At 47.2% G+C, this 19,373-nt stretch overlaps 2 protein-coding genes across 4 annotated transcripts in view; both read left to right on the forward strand.

Moving 5' to 3' along the window:
* RABGAP1 (RAB GTPase activating protein 1) overlaps positions 1-19,373 on the forward strand; it is a 101,575-nt gene that overhangs the window by 40,400 nt on the left and 41,802 nt on the right. For all 3 annotated transcript variants that reach the window (XM_060270299.1, XM_060270300.1, XM_060270301.1), the window contains one exon: positions 2,364-2,514. In XM_060270299.1, coding sequence (XP_060126282.1) covers positions 2,364-2,514 — 151 coding nt within the window. The remainder of the gene's footprint in view (positions 1-2,363; positions 2,515-19,373) is intronic.
* Positions 9,971-18,557, forward strand: GPR21 (G protein-coupled receptor 21). The gene has a single exon (XM_035102459.2). The coding sequence runs from the start codon at positions 12,544-12,546 to the stop codon at positions 13,603-13,605; it is 1,062 nt and encodes a 353-aa protein (XP_034958350.1). The 5' UTR covers positions 9,971-12,543; the 3' UTR covers positions 13,606-18,557.

The raw sequence follows: 19,373 nt of genomic DNA on the forward strand, positions 1-19,373 counted from the left end.
CTTGCTGCCTGATATTCTCCTTGAAGGCTGCTGAGCAAGAGAGGTCAACTTCCACCCACTGCCACTTCCCACACCTGGTAGACAAGCCAGCTAAGAGTGGAAGGCTTACCTGGGCTGCTGCAGACTCCTACTGCCTGGAAGTCCCCTGCTGCCATGAGCCCTGCCAGCCAGTCCTCATTCATCAACCTCTGTTGAATGGATGTTCCTTGGAACTGCTCCCCTCAATGTATGAGCATGGGACACTTGGATGGATGCCCATGCCTTCCAAACTGCCTCAGAAGGTGGTGGACTCTCCTTCATTGGAAGTTTTTAAAAGGAGGATGCATGGCTGTATGTCATGGAGCTTTAGCTGAAATTCAGAGGGTTGGAATAGATGATCCTCAGGGCCCCTTCCAATTCGTCAGATCTGTGATTCTAACGGCCATGCGCACTGTTTTTTTCTGTGAACCTACCTGCCAAATATGTTCCAATGTGGGCACCTGCCCCCACCCCCACCCCAAATACATGAATGTGCTTCCTCCACATTTCTAAAATGATAAATCTGCCATCCTTTTCAAAAAGAGCATGGATTTGTTTACATTTTTTTAAAAAAAATATTTATATACAAAAATATATTACAGTGGTTTATAACAATGTAAAAAGATAAAACCAAACAATAACATCTTGAAAAGTTAAAAAGAAATTAGAAACAAATATCAGCAGATCTTATTTGCCTGCATAGGTCTCATGGAATAGAAGAGTTTTCAGACGGCATTTAAAAGTTGGGACAGAAGGCTCCTGCAGAATCAACAGTAGCAGGGTGTTCCTCATGACTGGGCTGGTGACACTAAAGCAGTGATGGGCAACCTTTTGAGCTTGGTGTGTCAAAATTCACCAAAAAACTGAGCATAACTCGGGTGGTGTGTCACTTCGAGAAAAAACCCATAATTTCGCGATATTTATAGTTTAAATAACAAAAATGTATAATTGTAATATATCTGTATTTAATAAACCAAAAACTAATTATTTAACCTAACCAAAAACCCCTTATTTATCACAAAGTGCCCAGAGGTGTTGAGATTTTTGGGGAGAGCTGCTGACCAAAAGTTGCTTTGCACCATAATTCAAAAGCATCAATTCTTTGGTGATCAGCTTTCTTTATGGTCCAGCTCTCACTTCCATACATCACTACTGGGAAAACCATAGCTTGAACTATACGGACCTTTGTCGGCAAGGTGATGTCTCTGCTTTTTAAGATGCTGTCTAGGTTTGTCATTGCTTTTCTCCCAAGAAGCAGGCGTCTTTTAATTTCGTGACTGCTGTCACCATCTGCAGTGATCAAGGAGCCCAAGAAAGTAAAATCTCTCACTGCCTCCATTTCTTCCCCTTCTATTTGCCAGGAGGTGATGGGACCAGTGGCCATGGTCCCATCACTCTCACAGTAGCAGCATCTAAATCACTGTAGAGATGAGCAACTTTATCCTTGAAGTGTTTAGCTATCTGGATACAGCTAGTTACTGTGTGCTCCAGAGATCCACCTCCTGGTCAGGAGTAAGCAACCTCTAGACCACACAGAACAGCTTTGCTGGGCGGCTTCCCAAGGATGCAATGGAGGCAGTGAAATAGGATCTGTTTGCTGCCCTCACTGCCGCGTGTTAGGCCTGATTATGATCTTGAACTAGTGCTCAGTTAGCTCCTAAGTGAGATTTGTGCCTCAGGCTCCAACCCAGTCCCCGTCTGCCTCACTGACCTCAACTCTGCTGTGTAACAAGCCGTGAAGCAGACCCCACAGGGCCAGAGAGGGTCCTCAGAAGTGATCATGTCAAAGGCTCTAGGAGTCTCGCCATTCCATAGGGAAACTAGGACCTCAACAGGAACACCCTCCCTGTCCACAGGGAAATTCCCCAGAGGAGTCAAGAATCCACCCAATTCCATCTCTTTCTGGTGGCAGACCCTTGCAAGGGGGACAGACATAGCAAGTCCAAACCTCACCAGGAAGTCATCTGACTAGGACAATGGGGTGATAAGCACACATACACAATTTCCAGACCACCCCCTCCCCATGGGGATCAAAGCCACCTCTGTGCATTGGACCGATAACTAACTGAGACAGATTCAGGTATGTAGCCGTGTTGGTCTGATGCGGTCGAAATATATATATAAAGAAATTTTTAAAAATTGTCCAGTAGCACCTGTTTGTTCTTGGTACTGTATAAGCTTTTGTGTGCATGCACACTTCTTCAGATACTGAGACAGGCCCATGGTTGCATCATGGACCTGAGGCACCATCAATGTGGATGTTGGAGTCGCCCAAAACCATTCAGTCCATGGTCTGTATCCTGCACACCTCTGGTCTGATGTTTGCTCTCCTTCCTCTCTTCCAGGCACTTGAATCTGAGTGTGCGACCAAAAACCTTGTCCACGTTGGTGAGAAGTGGAGTCCCTGAAGCTCTCAGGGGGGAGGTTTGGCAGCTGCTTGCGGGATGTCACAACAACGACCACCTGGTGGAGAAGTACCGGATCCTCATCACAAAGGTAGGCCAATGGAACTGTCTGTGCATGGGGGGTGGGGAGAGAATGGTTTAGTTGGGTAGCAACTTCAGGAGATTTCTCTGCCTGACACGTTCATCTTTTTGGCACTGATGGCTTTCAGTCTGTTTCTGTGGAATCCTGGAGCCATCTCTGAAGCTCAATGGAGGTTCCTCTGTAAGATCACCAGTAACACAGATACACAGAGGGGGGGGGCACTGACTCACTGGTGCTGCTCCCCTGTTAATGTGCAACTGTGGCAGAGCTGTGACTACATTCTAAGGCAGCAGTGGGGTTTATTTATGTCATAACATTTATAGACTGTAAAGAAAAAACGTTAAAGCGGCCCACAAAAAGAATAAAGCAATAAACTATCAGTAAAAAACAGTTAAAAGCAGCTATTTAAATCTTTCAAATAATAACTGAAATAACAGATAAGCTAAAAACAAGTTAAAGGGCATGTCAGCATTTTATGTATCTGGATAGACTTGCCGGAACAGAAATGTTTTCAGCGGGCGCTAAAGAGTGTATAAGCGATGGCACCTGGCTGATGTTAATAGTCAGGGCGTTTCAAGTGCGGCAGCTGCCACACCAAAACACTCCTAAGTGCAGAACGGGTATGATGTGGCACCTGGAGCAGATTGAAGAGGGGTTGGGAGCAGTGGCACTGTGAGGCAGTGGGCCCACTCCTTCCTCCTGGGCTGTGTCTAGAAAGTGGTGTTGAGGCAGGAGTATTCAGACCCCAGGGCACTCCCTTGGGCTCCGTCCTCTCCCCCATGCTTTTTAACATCTATCCGAAGCTGCTGGCCGAGATCATCAGGGGGCTTGGGCTGGGTGCACGCGGATGATACCCAGCTCTACCTCTCCTTTAAATCAGAGACCAGTGAAGGCGATGAATGTCTGGAGGTGGGTGGAGGGTGGTTAACGGATTGAGGTTGAATCCTGACAAGACAGAAGTACTATTTGGGGGGGACGGGGGAAGGCAAGTGTGGGAGACTCCCTGGTCCTGTATGGCATAACTGAGCCCATAGAAGACCAGGGGCACAGCCTAGGAAACAAGCTGAAACTGGCATGTGGACAAATAGAAGAGGATGCCTCCACCCCTGTATGGTTCCCCTTTATCACACACACACAGCCCAACAAGGTAATGACAAAAACTTACCTCCAGCATACAAATCAGTATGGCTAACCTGACCCAAAAATACCCACCCACCCCACTCACACATGAAAACAAAGACCATCATAGCCAATCACAAATGCACAACCACACCCTTGGCCAACCCCAATCTCTCTCATCATCAAAAGAACACAAGCAAATAAAGGAGTACCAACACAAACAAAGCTGACATCAAGCCCTACATATATTAAGCAAAACAGAAACATTGTCACCTACTCTCACCCCCATCCACCCTCCCATCCCCTATCTGCCTCGTTTTCCCTCTTTCTTCTTAGTATCTTAACAAAATGATACATGTTAAAATATGAGTGACACCTTTGTAATTCAAGAAATCTTTAATAAAAAATATTTTTTAAAAAAGAAAAAAACTCTCATCAATCCCAGCCAGCATGTACCAGGGTTGGCAAAGGTTGGTCTGTAATCAGACACATTTGTGGAGAATGGCTTTATTGGAAGTTGAGTGGAGCCTGCATTTTCAGAGGCAGAATATGCATGGAGTAGCAGATGCTGTGGGCAAAAGGCTGTTGCTTGTAAGTATCCCTGAAGCTTCCAGCAGCCCACCATAGGAAACAGGATGCTGACTAGGTACACCATTTGGTCTGTTGCAGCCTATGCTTTGTTCATGCCTAGCAGCGCCCTCCAACCTGGGTCATGCCAGTTGAGACTGAGGGGAGTCGTAGTCCAAAACATCTGGTTGGGGGAGCCTGCTGTCTAAGATCATAATCTTGTGAAGGGCCTGGGTGCATGGAAAAACTCTGGGTCATCACTCATTGTGGTGCCGACCTTTGTAGAAACACAAATCCGGCTTTACCATTTTAAACTATTGTTTCCTCCTTTCTTTTGTTGTTTAAACAACAGCCTCTGTTGCGTCTTCTTTTACTGCCACTCACTTGGATGTGCTCACTGAAAGTGTCCGTCAGCAAAATGAGCTCAGTGGGTTTTTTTAAATGCAGCTTGTTTGTGTTTATTTATAATGCATTGCATCCTATATAATAAAGTGCAAGTGTCTCTGCGTCCAGTCCCTGTGTCTGCGCTACTGTGCATGTGTCCCACGGACACAGGGACTGGATGAAGAGACTGCACACGTGTGCGCTCCCCCCCTGCCTCCTCCAACCACCACACCTGGCCAGACACCGCCTCACTGCAGGGCACGTCGGGGAAGCGAGGGTGGAGGCCGGCGGAGGTGAATGGGGGGGGGAGGAAGGGCGCCTTTGAGGAGCCCGGTCTAGCTCCCACAGCTGCGGCCCCGGAGCCCGATGCCACCATCTTGGTCCGCCTCCTCCTCCTCAACCTCCTCACAACCCTCCCTGGCCCATGAGAGGAGCAGCGGGGCCGCGGCCTTTCCTCCCTCTCTGCGCTCGGTCACGGGGGCGTCGCCACCACCGCCTCCCTGGAGCCAGGCAAGGCTGGGTTGTGCAGCGGTGAAGGTGGTGCTGGCGGCAGCAGCAGCAGCAGCGCCTCTGTCAATCTGGCGGACTTCCCTCCTGTACGCTGCGTGCTTCCCAGCCAGCCACCTGCTGGTGTATCTGCTGCCTTTGCCGGGGGTAGCGGAGCGCTGGAGAGGAGGAGGAGGGCGGATGCACCAGGGCAAGTGCCGGCGGGGCTGAATGTTCCGTGCCGGGGGCAAGAGAGCAGCGCCGGCTGCCCTCCAATGTGGCCGGAGCCCCCTGCAGGGCACTTTGGGCAGCCTCCCGAGGCTGTGTGATGCCTGCGATGGGTTCTCCGGGCGGGATAGCCGCGCTCCTCACCGCTGCCGCCTGCTGCTGCTCCTGGGCGCTCCTTCTGGCCTCAGGGGGCCAGCACCCTTATCAAACTCACTGTTCTGGCACCCGTTGTTTTAACGGGCTTCAAGATACTAGTATATTATATTGCGTCAACTTCTGGCAGTGCTCTTTTCATCTTCATTGTTCCTTATGAAAACATTTAGCCAAAGCCAATAAAAGTACAGTTGAATTGGGTCTTAGTTCTGTGACTTAATCATTGGGGAAGAGTATTTGGGCAGATAGATGGTGGCCTGGTTTTGTGGAGAGTATCAAATTAGCAGAATGAATGATGGATGCTATGAAGTAATGAAATCTGTTTGAAAAACTACTGAGAAGATGGTTGTAATCTCCACTGTTCTTTCCGTCTTAAAACTGGTGCTAATCCATTTTCTTTATGTCTTACTACAGCCTTGCATTTAACAACTAACCTGGTAGCCTTAGATGACCAGGAATTTCATGCAGGCGAGTGAGTGGGCTGGCAGAAGAGGAGCAGATTCTTCCATCCCTCACCCACCAGCCTACTTGGCGTCCATACTGGGAGTGTAAAAACTGTGATGCCTTTTTCAGTGCAGCACTGTGGCAATGAGTTTTAATGTCAACAGGCATTTGCAAGGTCTATTCTGAGTCTAAAGTTGTGGCAGTTGTGTGCCTTAAAATCACCCACATTTCACGCTGGGGCTCTTGCCAGCTGTGCAGCACAGAAGCCTGTCAAATGAATGTGGTATTTGACGTGGAATGAAAGGAGGAGACAGGTGCATGCAACCCACCCATCCCTTTTGTGGTAACTAGCATGGTAAAGGGTACTGAAGAAGCAGGAAATATAGGAAAGCCCTCCAGTTGGTGGCATTAACAGCTAACTCCTGCTCGGTTGCTTGGAAGAAGGTTGTGATGCAGCTTTGAAAGAAGAGCATGGTTATTTGGAACTGGAAACAGTAATTGCATTCGGGTCCCAGGGAATTGCTCAGAACCAGACGGAGACAGTGTTACTCACCCACATGCTTGCATCATAGTATTAATGTGTGGGACCTGCATAGGAGATTCGCTTAATCTTCCTGTACTGTTGATCCTACCTGTTTCATGTTCTCCCCACCCCACAAGCACACATACTAGAATCAGAGAATCATAGAGTTGGAAGAGACCACAAGGGCCATCCAGTCCAGCCCCCTGCCAAGCAGGAAACACCATCAAAGCATTCTTGACATATGCCTGTCAAGCCTCTGCTTAAAGACCTCCAAAGAAGGAGACTCCACCGCACTCCTTGGCAGCAAATTCCACTGCCGAACAGCTCTTACTGTCATGAAGTTCTTCCTAATGTTGAGGTGGAATCTTCTTTCTTGTAGTTTGAATCCATTGCTTCGTGTCCGCTTCTCTGGAGCAGCAGAAAACAATCTTTCTCCCTCCTCCATATGACATCCTTTAATATATTTGAACATGGCTATCATATCACCCCTTAACCTTCTCTTCTCCATGCTAAACATACCCAGCTCCCTAAGCCATTCCTCATAAGACATTGTTTCCAGGCCTTTGACCATTTTGGTTGCCCTCCTTTGGGCACGTTCCAGCTTGTCAGTATCTTTCTTGAACTGTGGTGCCCAGAACTAGACACAGTACTCCAGGTGAGGTCTGACCAGAGCAGAAGACAGTGGTACTATTACTTCCTTTGATCTAGACACTATACTCCTATTGATGCAGCCCAGAATTGCATTGGCCTTTGAGCTGCTGCATCACACTGCTGACTCATGTCAAGTTTGTGGTCTACCAAGACTCCTAGATCCTTTTCACATGTACTGCTCTCAGTCCAGGTGTCACCCATCCTGTATTTGTGCCGTTCATTTTTTTTTTTGCCCAAGTGAAGTACTTTACATTTCTCCCTGTTAAAATTCATCTTGTTTGTTTTGGCCCAGTTGTCTAATCTGTTCAGGTCATTTTGAAGTGTGATCCTGTCCTCTGGGGTATTAGCCACCCCTCCCAATTTGGTGTCGTCTGCAAACTTGCTCAGGATGCCCTCAAGCCCATCATCCAAGTCATTGATAAAGATGTTGAATACTAATGGAATGCCACAAACACAGAGTTTCGAACACCTAGTTTTCTTTGCAATGCATTGCTCCTTGCTTGCTGCTGGTGCTTATATGTTCTGTGCCAGACATGCATCTCCTTCCAGTTTCCTCAGGCCAAGTCGTGCCGTTGCTGTCTTCCTTTTGAGACTGGTGCAGTGAGACTTGCTGTCTTAATTGGCTCACAGTATTGATTTAGCTCCTGGGTGCTTCCTCCTAGAGCAGGCATGGGCAAACTCGGCCCTCCAGATGTTTTTGGCCTACAACTCCCATGATCCCTAGCTAGCAGGACCAGAACATCTGGAGGGCTGAGTTTGCCTATGCCTGTCCTAGAGCTTCTTAATTGGTCCACCTGTTACGCTAACCACCAGCCTCTCTTCCCATTTCTCCCAGTAGTCACCTTCAGTTTTCCAGATAATGTCATCTCCCAGGCAACTGCTGACCTCCAATCAGAATTCTGTCAAAAATGCCGGTTTTGATGGATTGGGAGTTTGTTAGGCAGGCAAGTAAGCAAGTAAGCAAGAAGTCTGGTTGCTGTGGTTTTGTTCTCTCCTGCCCAAAAGTAGATGATACTCTCACATGCCTACTTTTTTTGCTATCCCAAAACAGCACCTTTCCACTCTCCACCATCACCCTGTCTGTGCTTGATTCGCAGGAGATTTTTCTCTCTCTCCATGCTGTTGCTCTCCTGGTCTTTTTTTTTTGGCAGGGGGGACGGACATCAGGAGGATAACTGGTTTTCTGCAGACTCATTTGCATTTTGAATAACAATGCTCTCAGAATTTTGGATGAGCTTGGTGTAGAATTTGCATTCACTTGGGAAACTGTGAATGCAGCCTGGGAAGGAGAAAAAAAATGCCACTGGCTTTCTGGATGCCAGCTTCTGATTCCTAGGAAGTTAAATAGCAACTTAAATAGTCCCTTTCAAAATCTTCAGGTTCCTGCCCCAACTTTCTTGACTTTAAAAACATAGGAAGAAGCTTCATTTATAGTGTGTCAGACCAGGTTCTGCCTCCACAGGAGGCAGCAATGCTGCTGAATACCAGTTGCTGGAAACCACAGGAGGAGAGAGGGCTCTTGCGCTTGAATCTTTCCTGCAGGATCTTGCTTCCAGCCATCTGGCTGGCCACTGTGAAAACAGAATGCTGAACTAGAGGAGCCATTGGCCTGATTCATATTCTTATGTTCTTTATTTCTATCTCCGTATTGTTTATGCTGACTGGCAGTGACTCTCCAGGGTTTCAGACACGGTTCTTTCCCAGCTCTACCTGGTGATGCCTGGAATTGAACCTGGGACCACCTGCTTGCAAACCAGGTGCTCTGCCACCGAGCTGTAGACCTTTTCCAACTTCTCTTGCCCCTGCTTTTAAAGGCTATATGCCTAGAAACCCAGAAGGATGTTGTAGAGGCCAGGATATACACGTTCTACCCTAGCCTGGTCCTCTGGGTCTCTCTCTTCTTTGAGAGGGTGGGGGCAAAGGACCAGGGTCTCATTTTTGTCCCTGGGATTTTTGATCACTTGCTTTACTTGATAGCCAGACCAGCATCCATCCTTCTGTCTCTGTACATTTTTATTTATTTTTTTAAATTATATTTATTGGCATTTTCAACTTAAAGTTTCCATTCATATCATCATCTTACATCATAATATCATATAAACAAGCATCAAAAGAAAAAAAGAAAAAAAGCGAAAAAAGAAAAAGAAAAAACAAATAAAAAAGACAAAAAAACAAAAAACCAATCTAATATTCATAACACTATCATAACTTTGACTTCCCCGCCGCTTCCTTCCCAAGCCTAATTGTAACCCCTATTAGCAATTTTCCTAATTAAACAATTCTAAACATCTCCATTTAACTCTTAAAATAATACCTAACATAAAAATTCCTTATAGCACATAACAAATTTCTTATTACTCTGATTATTCCCTTTAACCTCTTAATTATTCACTAAAAATATTCTAACTTATACAATTTAGCATTCTAACCTCACTTATCAGCTAATCCTTAAATTAATACCTTATATAAAATAACATAACAGATTGATTAATCCTCTAATTATACCCTTTAGCCTCTTGATTTTTGCTAAAAATATTCTAACTTATTAAATCTAATATTCTTTCACCCCATTTCGCAATTTAAATCCTATTATCCCCCCTCCTCAAAGAAGGATACTGACAAGCTAGAACGTGTCCAGAAGAGGGCAACGAAAATGGTCAAAGGCCTGGAAACGATGCCTTATGAGGAACGGTTTAGGGAGCTGGGTATGTTTAGCCTGGAGAAGAGAAGGTTAAGGGGTGATATGATAGCCATGTTCAAATATATAAAAGGATGTCATATAGAGGAGGGAGAAAGATTGTTTTCTGCTGCTCCAGAGAAGCGGACACGGAGCAATGGATTCAAACTACAAGAAAGAAGATTCCACCTAAACATCATAAAAAGCTTCCTGACAGTAAGAGCTGTTCGGCAGTGGAATTTGCTACCAAGGAGTGTGGTGGAGTCTCCTTCTTTGGAGGTCTTTAAGCAGAGGCTTGACAGGCATATGTCAAGAATGCTTTGATGGTGTTTCCTGCTTGGCAGGGGGTTGGACTGGATGGCCCTTGTGGTCTCTTCCAACTCTATGATTCTATGATTCACTTGGTTTCCATATTCAATTTTTTATGTGCCTTAGCCTCTAGAGGTGAAATCCACCTGGGTGTTCTCCTTTCTAACAAATCTATTCCACACATTGTGTAATGATTTTCTAATAATATGACATTAAAAACCTTTGTAAACCTTAATCTTATCATACCACAAATATGCATGCCAGCCAAATGCATTGTCATGACCTTCCAGATCTAATACATCAGTGTTATCGAGTAAAAACCATTCTTTCATCCAGCAGAAGGCGTTGCTCTCTTGCACACCTTTGGCACGGCTGCTGTGTCCCTCTTCTTCTCCTTCCTCCTCCTGGGGAGCTTTTAAAGGCGCCTGGGTGTGAAGCTGTGCGCCTTTGCGGAGCTCGGGCACCCGGTTCTTGAGGGGCAACAGCAGTGAGACTCAGACGGGCAGGCTGTCGCCGCCATGGCCTCGCCTGCAACCGCAGAGAAGTATATCTTGGGTGTAGACATGGGCAGCACTAGATTTGGGGGCGCTGGGCACATATGCTAAAGACTGCCCTGCTCGTAAGGCTTGTTTTCCAGTACCTTTATTACCTATAAAGAGTTTTGTGTGAACCTGCTAGCCTCAATTTCGGCTGTTGTACATGTCACTGAAGCAAGGTTGTGGCTTCTATGAGAAATGTTTAAAGTTGGCTTTGTGTCCTGGGCTGTCCGGGATCCACAAGCCATAGTTTCCCCATTTGGACATCATAGGTTACTGTGGCTTCCTGGCTGGTGTATTCATTCACACAAAGGAGGGAGCGAAGTGCCTAAATGCAGGTGCTTGAAGCTTTTTAATATGGTGGCTTATTAAGCAAAGATTTGATCAAGGGATTGCAGCCATTGTGTTTGCTTCTATAGAGGCTTTAATGCTAGCCTCTGAGGGAAGCTCTTGCACGGTTCCTACTTATTGTAAGACAGACATTTTCCAGTTGTGTCTTCCCCATAATGTCCAGATCACTATCATTTAGTGGTGATTTTGTATAGGACCTGTTAAGAGCATGGCAGAACATAATTGCCAAGCTTAAACATCTCAGTGGGCATGGGAGTGTGCCAGCTGGGTTGAGTTCAGATGGTTTAGGAATCACGTGGAGGGTGTGTCTTGGGAGAGAGAGCGTGCACTTTGGGATGCGTGAAGTATGCCATCTGCCCCGCCCCCTTGCAGCCCACTCCCATGCGTCTAAAAGGCATACTGTATTAAGATTTTTGCTGCACATCTTAGGTGAAGGGGGACAGCTTTGGGGGGAAAAACACAACTTAACGCTTTGGTGATCGGCCAAAGAAAGATGCGTTGCATGCAAACCTCTAAGGGAACTGGACCTCTGAGCACACGATTACTCTTCGCACCTCCGAGAGCCCCTTCAGAAGAATGAAGCGGGTGGGCTTGGCTTCTGGCTGACTCAGCCGCGGCCCCTCTTTGCTAAAAGGCGGGGCGCTCCTCTTTGGAGATGAGGGGGCGCACCGGCGATCGAGCCAGGAAACTAGGGCGCGCGCGCGCCTCTGCTGCGGCTATCAGGCGCGGAGGGGAGGCTCTTGGCTGCGCCCCCCCCTCTCCCGCCGCCGCCTGGATCGTCTTCCTTTGTCCGCCCCCTTCCTCGCACCTGGGTTCCTCGCCCTGCGCCGCGCAGGCTCTTCTACGGCCGGCAGCTGCTCTGCCTGGCTGGGCGCATCAAAAGCAGCCGCGTCTGCTCCCGGCGCTCGCTTCGCCTTTGTCCCTTTCGGCTGCAGGTAGGCAGGAGGGCAGCCTAGCCTAGCCGTGGGGGAGGGGGAGGGACCCGCAGGCTGGACCCTCTCTTCTTCCTCCTTTTCCCCCACTCCCGCATCGACGGAGAGGTGCGGGATCCGGCTCAGCCTCTTAGCGTCCGGCGCGGCGGCGGCGCCCATTCCTCCAACCGGCCGAAGCCTGCCGTCCTGCAGCGTTGTGGGTGAGGAGGCCGGCATGTACGATTCATGAAGCTATGGGAGGGGGGGTGCTGTAAAGGCACCCCTCCCTCCTTTTCTTTTCATCTAGCACCCGCCCTCGCGTGGCTATTCCTGAAGCTCCTCTCTTCCCCCCCCCCATTGCACAAGCAGGCGAGCTTCCCCCCATCCCTTTTCTCTATCGCATCTGTGCGTGGTGTATTGCTGAGCTGCCAGCAGAGAGAGAGAGAGAGAGAGAGAGAGAGGGAGGGAGGAGGAGGGGGCGGTGGCTGTGGAGGCTGCAGCCCAAAGAGCTGGTGTTTCCAGGAGGGAGCCACTGCGGACAATGCCCAACAGCTCCAGGGAGCCTCTGCACCCCTCTCCCTCTCCTGTTTGGGCATTGACAGGGTGGCACGTGTGGCAGCCGCGATGACAGCCCAAGCAGCCAGGCAGCATCCACCATCAGTGGCGGCAGAGTGAGGGGGTTTCAGCCACCAACGCAAGATGAATGCCTCCCTCGATGGTGGTAACCGCAGCAGCAGCAGCAGACCCTTCTGCCTCCTGGCTGCCGGCTATCCGGAGGCCTTGGACATCTGCCTCCTGGAGTTGATCGTCATTGTCTTCCTCACCGTCCTCATAATCTCGGGCAACATTGTGGTCATCTTTGTCTTCCACTGTGCGCCGCTGCTGAACCACCACACGACAAGCTACTTCATCCAGACCATGGCCTACGCTGACCTCCTGGTGGGTGTGAGCTGCCTGGTGCCTTCGCTCTCCTTGCTGCACTACCGGGTCGCCTTCTTGCCGGAGTCTGTGATCTGCAAAGCCTTTGGCTACGTGGTCTCTGTGCTCAAGAGCGTCTCCATGACCTCCCTGGCCTGCATCAGCGTCGATCGGTACATCGCCATCACCAAGCCTTTGTCCTACAACACCCTGGTCACTCCTTGCCGCCTCCGGGTTTGCATCCTGCTCATCTGGCTCTACTCGGGCGCCGTATTCCTCCCAGCTTTCTTTGACTGGGGGAAGCCCGGCTATCACGGGGATGTATTTCAGTGGTGTGCTGACTCCTGGGACACCTGGGCCATCTTCACCCTCTTCATCATCGTCATGCTGTATGCGCCGGCGGCCTTCGTGGTCTGCTTCACCTACTTCAGCATCTTCCGCATTTGCCAGCAGCACACAAAAGAGATCAATGAGAGGCGCGTGCGGTTCAGCTCCCAAGAAGGGGAAGCGGCTGATGCACAGCCATGCCCAGACAAGCGCTATGCCATGGTTCTCCTGCGCATCACCAGCGTCTTCTACGTCCTCTGGCTCCCCTACATCATCTACTTCCTCTTGGAGAGCTCTTCCGTCTACCGCAACCGAGCAGCCTCCTTCCTGACCACCTGGCTTGCTATCAGCAACAGCTTCTGCAACTGTGTCATCTACAGCCTGTCCAACAGCGTCTTTCAGAAAGGCTTGAAGCGCCTCTCTGGCGCTGTTTGTATTTCTTGTGCCAGGCGCAGGGCGCCAAAGGAGTCCTCTACATCGAGGAGCAAAAGACCTTCAAATGGGTGTCATGCGTAAGATACAGACTGCTCTGACTAAAAAACAACAACAGAAAAAAAGATTAAAGATATTGCCAGGTTTGCAAAAAAATTAAAATAAACTGACATGATCACACAATTTTTCTCTGAGAAATGCTTCTGGAGAACTGGAGATTTCCACAAGCGTGTCTGTTTTAGTGTTTCACTTTACAAATGTCCTTGTGTGAGGCAGGTTTGGTGACCTGGCACCTGTGTTTTCAAAACTGAGCGCTCCTCCTCCCCCTCCCCCTTTCTCTCCTGTCTGGAGTGCCTGCCAGTGGTGGCCATGCAAGACCTCTGGCAAAAGAGACATTTGTGTTCCTCCTTTAAAGCTTGGGCATTTTTGGAGAGCTTTGATCTTGCGTGTCAATGTGGGAATGTGTAAATGGTCTGAAGGTGTACTCCCTGATTCTTTGCTTTTGTTTTTCTGTGCAAATGCCAAAGTATATTTCAGAATTCTTAACATAAGGGGCCAAAGTATAGTCTCCTGACTTCCCCCACCCCACCCCCATTTCCCCCATAGTCTTATAAACAAATAATGTAAACACTTGAACACTTTATTTTGTCGTGTGATACAGCCACACCACATGTGGTTAATCAGTATTCTGACCTCCCCACCTCCCCCAATGCTTTTCCCAAAAACTTCTCATCCTGAGTGCCCTGTTAGAATGCTCATATGTGATTTACAGTACAGTGTTTGCATTTTTATTTAAAAGAAATGTTTGTGTAGTAATTGGGATGATTTTGAAGCAGACAAAATTTAGCCGTTGAATAAAGTATTTTCTTTTTCTAAGTAAGTGGAGAAAATATTTTTACCATCCCTATTGCTCTGGATATGGAGGGAGCAGCTTGAGAATGGAACAAAGGCATTCTCATTAGAAACCAGTGTGTGCTCAATTTTTTTATTTTGAGGAAATTTCTTTTTAAAAACCCTTTCCTTTTAAAAATGCTATTTAAATATTGAATTCCTCTAATACGTTTCATACAGTTTTAGTAGCAAAACAAGAGTGAAGCATTAGACTCCTAAATAACTTGTATTTTCGAGAAGGGTGCAATATTTTCCCTATCACACCCCTGGCACTGCCTTGGCATGATAAGTTTCTTTTGCAGGAGAAATATGATACAGAAAGCAGACTTCTAGTCATGATGACTATAAAGTACATTTCTGATCACAATTCAAAGTGTTGGTGCTGACTTTTAATGCTCTATACACCCTGTGGCCCACCCTCCCACCAGATATCAAGGAAATAAACAACTACAGTGGTATATCTGGTTATGAACTTAATTCGTTCTGGAGGTCCATACTTAACCTGAAACTGTTCTTAACCTGAAGCATCACTAATGGGACCTCCTGCTGCCGCCGATGAGCAATTTCTTTTCTCACCCTGAGGTAAAGTTCTTAACCCGAGGTATTATTTCTGGGTTAGCGGAGTCTGTAACCCCGAGGTGTTTGTAACCCGAGGTACCACTGCATCTGACTTTTAGAAGACACCTGAAGGCAACCCTGTTTAAGGACATTTTTAATGTTTGATTGTTTATCGTGGTTTTAATATTCGGTTGGGAGCCACCCAGAGTGGCTGGGGAAACCCAGCCAGATGGGCAGGGTATTAATAACAGCAGCAGCAGCAGCAGCAATGATTGTTGTTGTTGTTGTTGTTTAGTAGTCTAGTCGTGTCCGTCTCTTTGTGACCCCATGGACCATAGCACGCCAGGCACTCCTGTCTTGCACTGCCTCCCGCAGTTTGGTCAAACTCATGTTCGTAGCTTTGAGAACACTGTCCAACCATCTCGTCCTCTGTCGTTCCCTCTCCTAGTGCCCTCAATCTTTCCCAACATCAGGGGCTTTTCCAAGGATTCTTCTCTTCTCATGAGGTGGCCAAAGTATTGGAGCCTCAGCTTCAGGATCTGTCCTTCCAGTGAGCACTCAGGGCTGATTTCCTTCAGAATGGATAGGTTTGATCTTCTTGCAGTCCATGGGACTCTCAAGAGTCTCCTCCAGCACCACAATTCAAAAGCATCAATTCTTCGGCGATCAGCCTTCTTTATGGTCCAGCTCTCACTTCCATACATCACTACTGGGAAAACCATAGCTTGAACTAGACGGACCTTTGTAGGCAAGGTGATATCTCTTGCATGCTGTGTGCACTCACCCACCCACCCATTCTGCAGCTGTCTTTATTTCAGGAGTGTGGGGAGGTTTTAAAGAACAGCAGGGCAGGGGGTGGGTAGCAATTTCCATTAAGGAGAAACCGCTTTTCCCTCCTCAAACTAAGGGCACTGGTGTTGCCCATCAGCTGATGGGTGACTGGGGGGGTGCCCTTCTCCAGCAGTGGAACCACTGGGAGCCCTCTTTAAACTCCTGCTCCATCCTTTAAAGCCCTACCTTTACCTGCCCAATACCTTATGCCAGGTGTGATGGCAGATGTATTTGTGAGTTCACCAGAATGGCCTGGCTAGCCAAATGGGAAGGCTCTGATAGCTCCGTTTCATCTGTGGACCAGAAGTTCCTCTTGCTGGATTAAGCTGTGGCCAGACATAAGGTCCTGCGTCTCTGACCTTCTGTCCCCAAATGAACTCCCCCATCTTTACTGTACTATAATGCTGTGTGTTATGATAAATAGAAACTGTTGTAGGCTATATCGTAACTCTTTTGCCCCTGATCTAAGCTCCTGTGATGCCATAGAATGTTCATGAGTGTTTTGCAGTTTATTAAAGAGAGGGCCAGCTCATAAAAAGTACCTTTTTGATGGGAGGTACAGTGGAATCTTCAATTTGGCTGAAAGGGGGGAGGGCAGCCTTAAATAGCGACTTTAAGAAAGGCAGGAAGGCAGATCAGGACGTGGCTGGAATGAGTAGTCTTGAGATGTGAGGTCACCCTAGGTAGCATGGAAGTACTTGGGACAACCTCATGACTGGTCCATTGGGCAAGACTGGATCTAGGCACGTCAGAGAAGCGTTTCAGTTAAACACATTGTAAACTATGTATGACTAATCGGGTTGGCAAAAACAGAACTTCACAGCGCCATCTGGTGTCACAGTGTTATAATGCATATACAACACATATAAAGTGCTTTTTCTTTGCTAATGTAGCTGGGTCCCCAAAGGTTGACCTGCTTCTGTGGGATCTTCAACATGTTACCCTTGTTTTGTCCACTGCTGCTGCTCCTACTACTACTACACATACTCTTCTTTTAGTTTGACCCCAAAGACACACACCTTGGAAAGTGTACTTTGCTTTTCTGCATTTGCTGTTTGATAGATTACACATCTCCAGCATCACTTCTCTTACTCTATTTATTTATTTCCTGAAATAATAATTATAATTATTATCAACATTTATTTATATAGCATCATCAATGCATATGGCTCCATACACAGTTATAGTGAGAAATTCTACTCTGAAGTGTGTTCAGTCTAAAATCTTATATGTTGCTTGACTGAGCGGGGATGAGGGGAACAACCCTCAAAGTACGCTTGGTAGTGTTTTAAATGAGCCTCCCCCAACTTGGTGTCTTCCTGATGTTTTAAACTACAATTCCCATCAGCTCCAACCAGTTTTTGTTCAGGGTACTCTGTTTTCAAAGCAACAGAATCCCTCCAACCTCTCCTGAATTACTTGAAAACTGTGAGCATGTTCCTTTCCCCTTCCATCAGCTTTTGTCAGTGCCAAGGGCCTCCCTGTAGAACATGAGGTCTGTTTTTTATTACCCTGTTCTGAAACCCTTTTTTCAGGGCTGCTTGAACTCCACAATAAAATAACTTTAAAATCCTCTGCTCCAGGTGACCCAGATTCTGCACCAAGAAAAGCTAGATATTTTTGCTTGTGCAGAGTTGCTTGTTTTTATTTTGTGTAACTGATTTTTGCAGTATTTGCTGTTTTGCATAACTTTGGGGCAGGAAGAAGGAGCCATGTATGGTGTACTCAGGCCCCCTCCTCTTACTTAGCCCTTCCCCCAAAGCTATTGCCCAAACACTCTAGTCTGTCTTAGCAGTTAGGCAGGAGGGCAGTTTTTTCTCTCTGACCCAGTTTGCATGTAGTACTAAACATGGGCATGGTTCCCAGAGAGACTATGACAGCCCTTGACTGAAGAAATCTTTCCGTTTTTAAATTTACAGGTAGGTAGCCGTGTTGGTCTTGTGTAGTCGAAACAAAATAAAAAAGTTCCTTCCAGTAGCACCTTAGAGACCAACTAGGTTTGTCATTGGTATGAGCTTTCGTGTGCATGCGCATTCTGATGAAGTGTGCATACATACCAATGACAAACTTAGTTGGTCTCTAAGGTGCTACTGGAAGGATTTTTTTATTTAGTTTTTAAATGTGTGCATAGTTGCACACCCTTGAAATAACTGAGGACATGGCTACTTTCAGGGCTGCCTCCTTCCATCCTATCCTGCCTTTCTGCTTTGTTCAACTAGGGTGGTCCTTTTTTGAGGTGTGATTGGCAGGAATGTGTGAAAAGGCTTTTTCTCTTGCAGTGATTAAACTGTGGAAATACCTGCCCTGAGATGGGCACCCATCTGGCTTCCTCTCTGATGGCGTTCTGATACGTTTAGCCTGGCCATTTGCTGAAAGGTCTTACGCTTTCTCTCCTCTCTTGTTGTTGAACTGCTTTACTTTCAAGTGTCTTTTGGAAATTGTTTTATAACTTAGTGGGGTTTAAATTTTTTGTTGTTGTTGTTAGCCACCTTGGGTGCTCCAGATTTAAAGGCAAAGGTGAGATATAAGTGGATTTTAATGAATAAATCACGAGGAGGAAAAACCTAGTTCTGAAGAGCACACCTTAGTTTTTGATGGTGCTCACCTTTATTGTCAGAGGCATTTTCAAAGACGAACCCCATAGAAGTGGGGTTATTATTCTACGATGGCGCTTGCCATCTTGCCATTCTTACAAGCTGACAGTATTTTAAAATAATTTAAAACATTTAAAAGAGATTCTTCTGACTAGTTCGAATTGGGGGCGGGGCGGGGCGGGGCACCTTTTTAGTTGGCAAAATGGTTTCTTTAATCAAAAAAATATGACAGAACTTGAGTAGGGTTGTCTTGTGGTAAATGCAGGGTAAATTGCATGCAGAATGAATGTGGATGGAAAAGGTAAACAGTGTTTCTATGCGCTCTGGTTTCCGTCATAGGGTTCCGTTGCACCAGAAGTGGTTTAGTCCTGCTGGCCACATGACACAGAAAATTGTCTGTGGACAAACACCAACTCCCTCGGCCTGAAGTGAGATGAGCGCTGTAACCCCAGCGCTCCAGGCACCCTTGACTGGACTTAACCGTCCAGGGGTTCTTTACCTTTACCTTTACCTTTACCTAGATGGAAAATGAAAATCCTTCACTTGCCCTCACTTGCTATGTCTTTTTAAGTGGAAGAGGTCAGTTTGTTTGAGGGAGGCCCCTCCCTTCAGGACTGTTGAACTCTTCTGGGGGAAGGTGTTTTTGCAGAATTGGCCAATTGGCAGGAAGTGGTTTGGGGATCTTTTTTTGGGGGGGGGAGGCCCCACCTCTCTCCGGAAGAGCCCAATAGACATACTTACTGCCCCGAAGGGTGGGACCTCTCCCAGGCTATCTGGCGAACTCCCCCTTGAGGTGAGAAGGGGAGCCTCCCTGTTCTGGCCTGGATTGCTTTTGCCTCCTCAGGGCTGGGTCTGGTGAATGACACAACCTTAATATGGCATTGGCCTTTTGTGCCATATCTAATTTAATTGCTTTGTTTTGGACATGTGGCTTTTGCAGACATATAAATGTGTTCTCAGATTGCTCTGCAGCCTGGG

Source organism: Zootoca vivipara, chromosome Z, assembly GCF_963506605.1.
Source record: "Zootoca vivipara chromosome Z, rZooViv1.1, whole genome shotgun sequence".
In the NCBI taxonomy this organism is placed as follows: domain Eukaryota; kingdom Metazoa; phylum Chordata; class Lepidosauria; order Squamata; family Lacertidae; genus Zootoca; species Zootoca vivipara.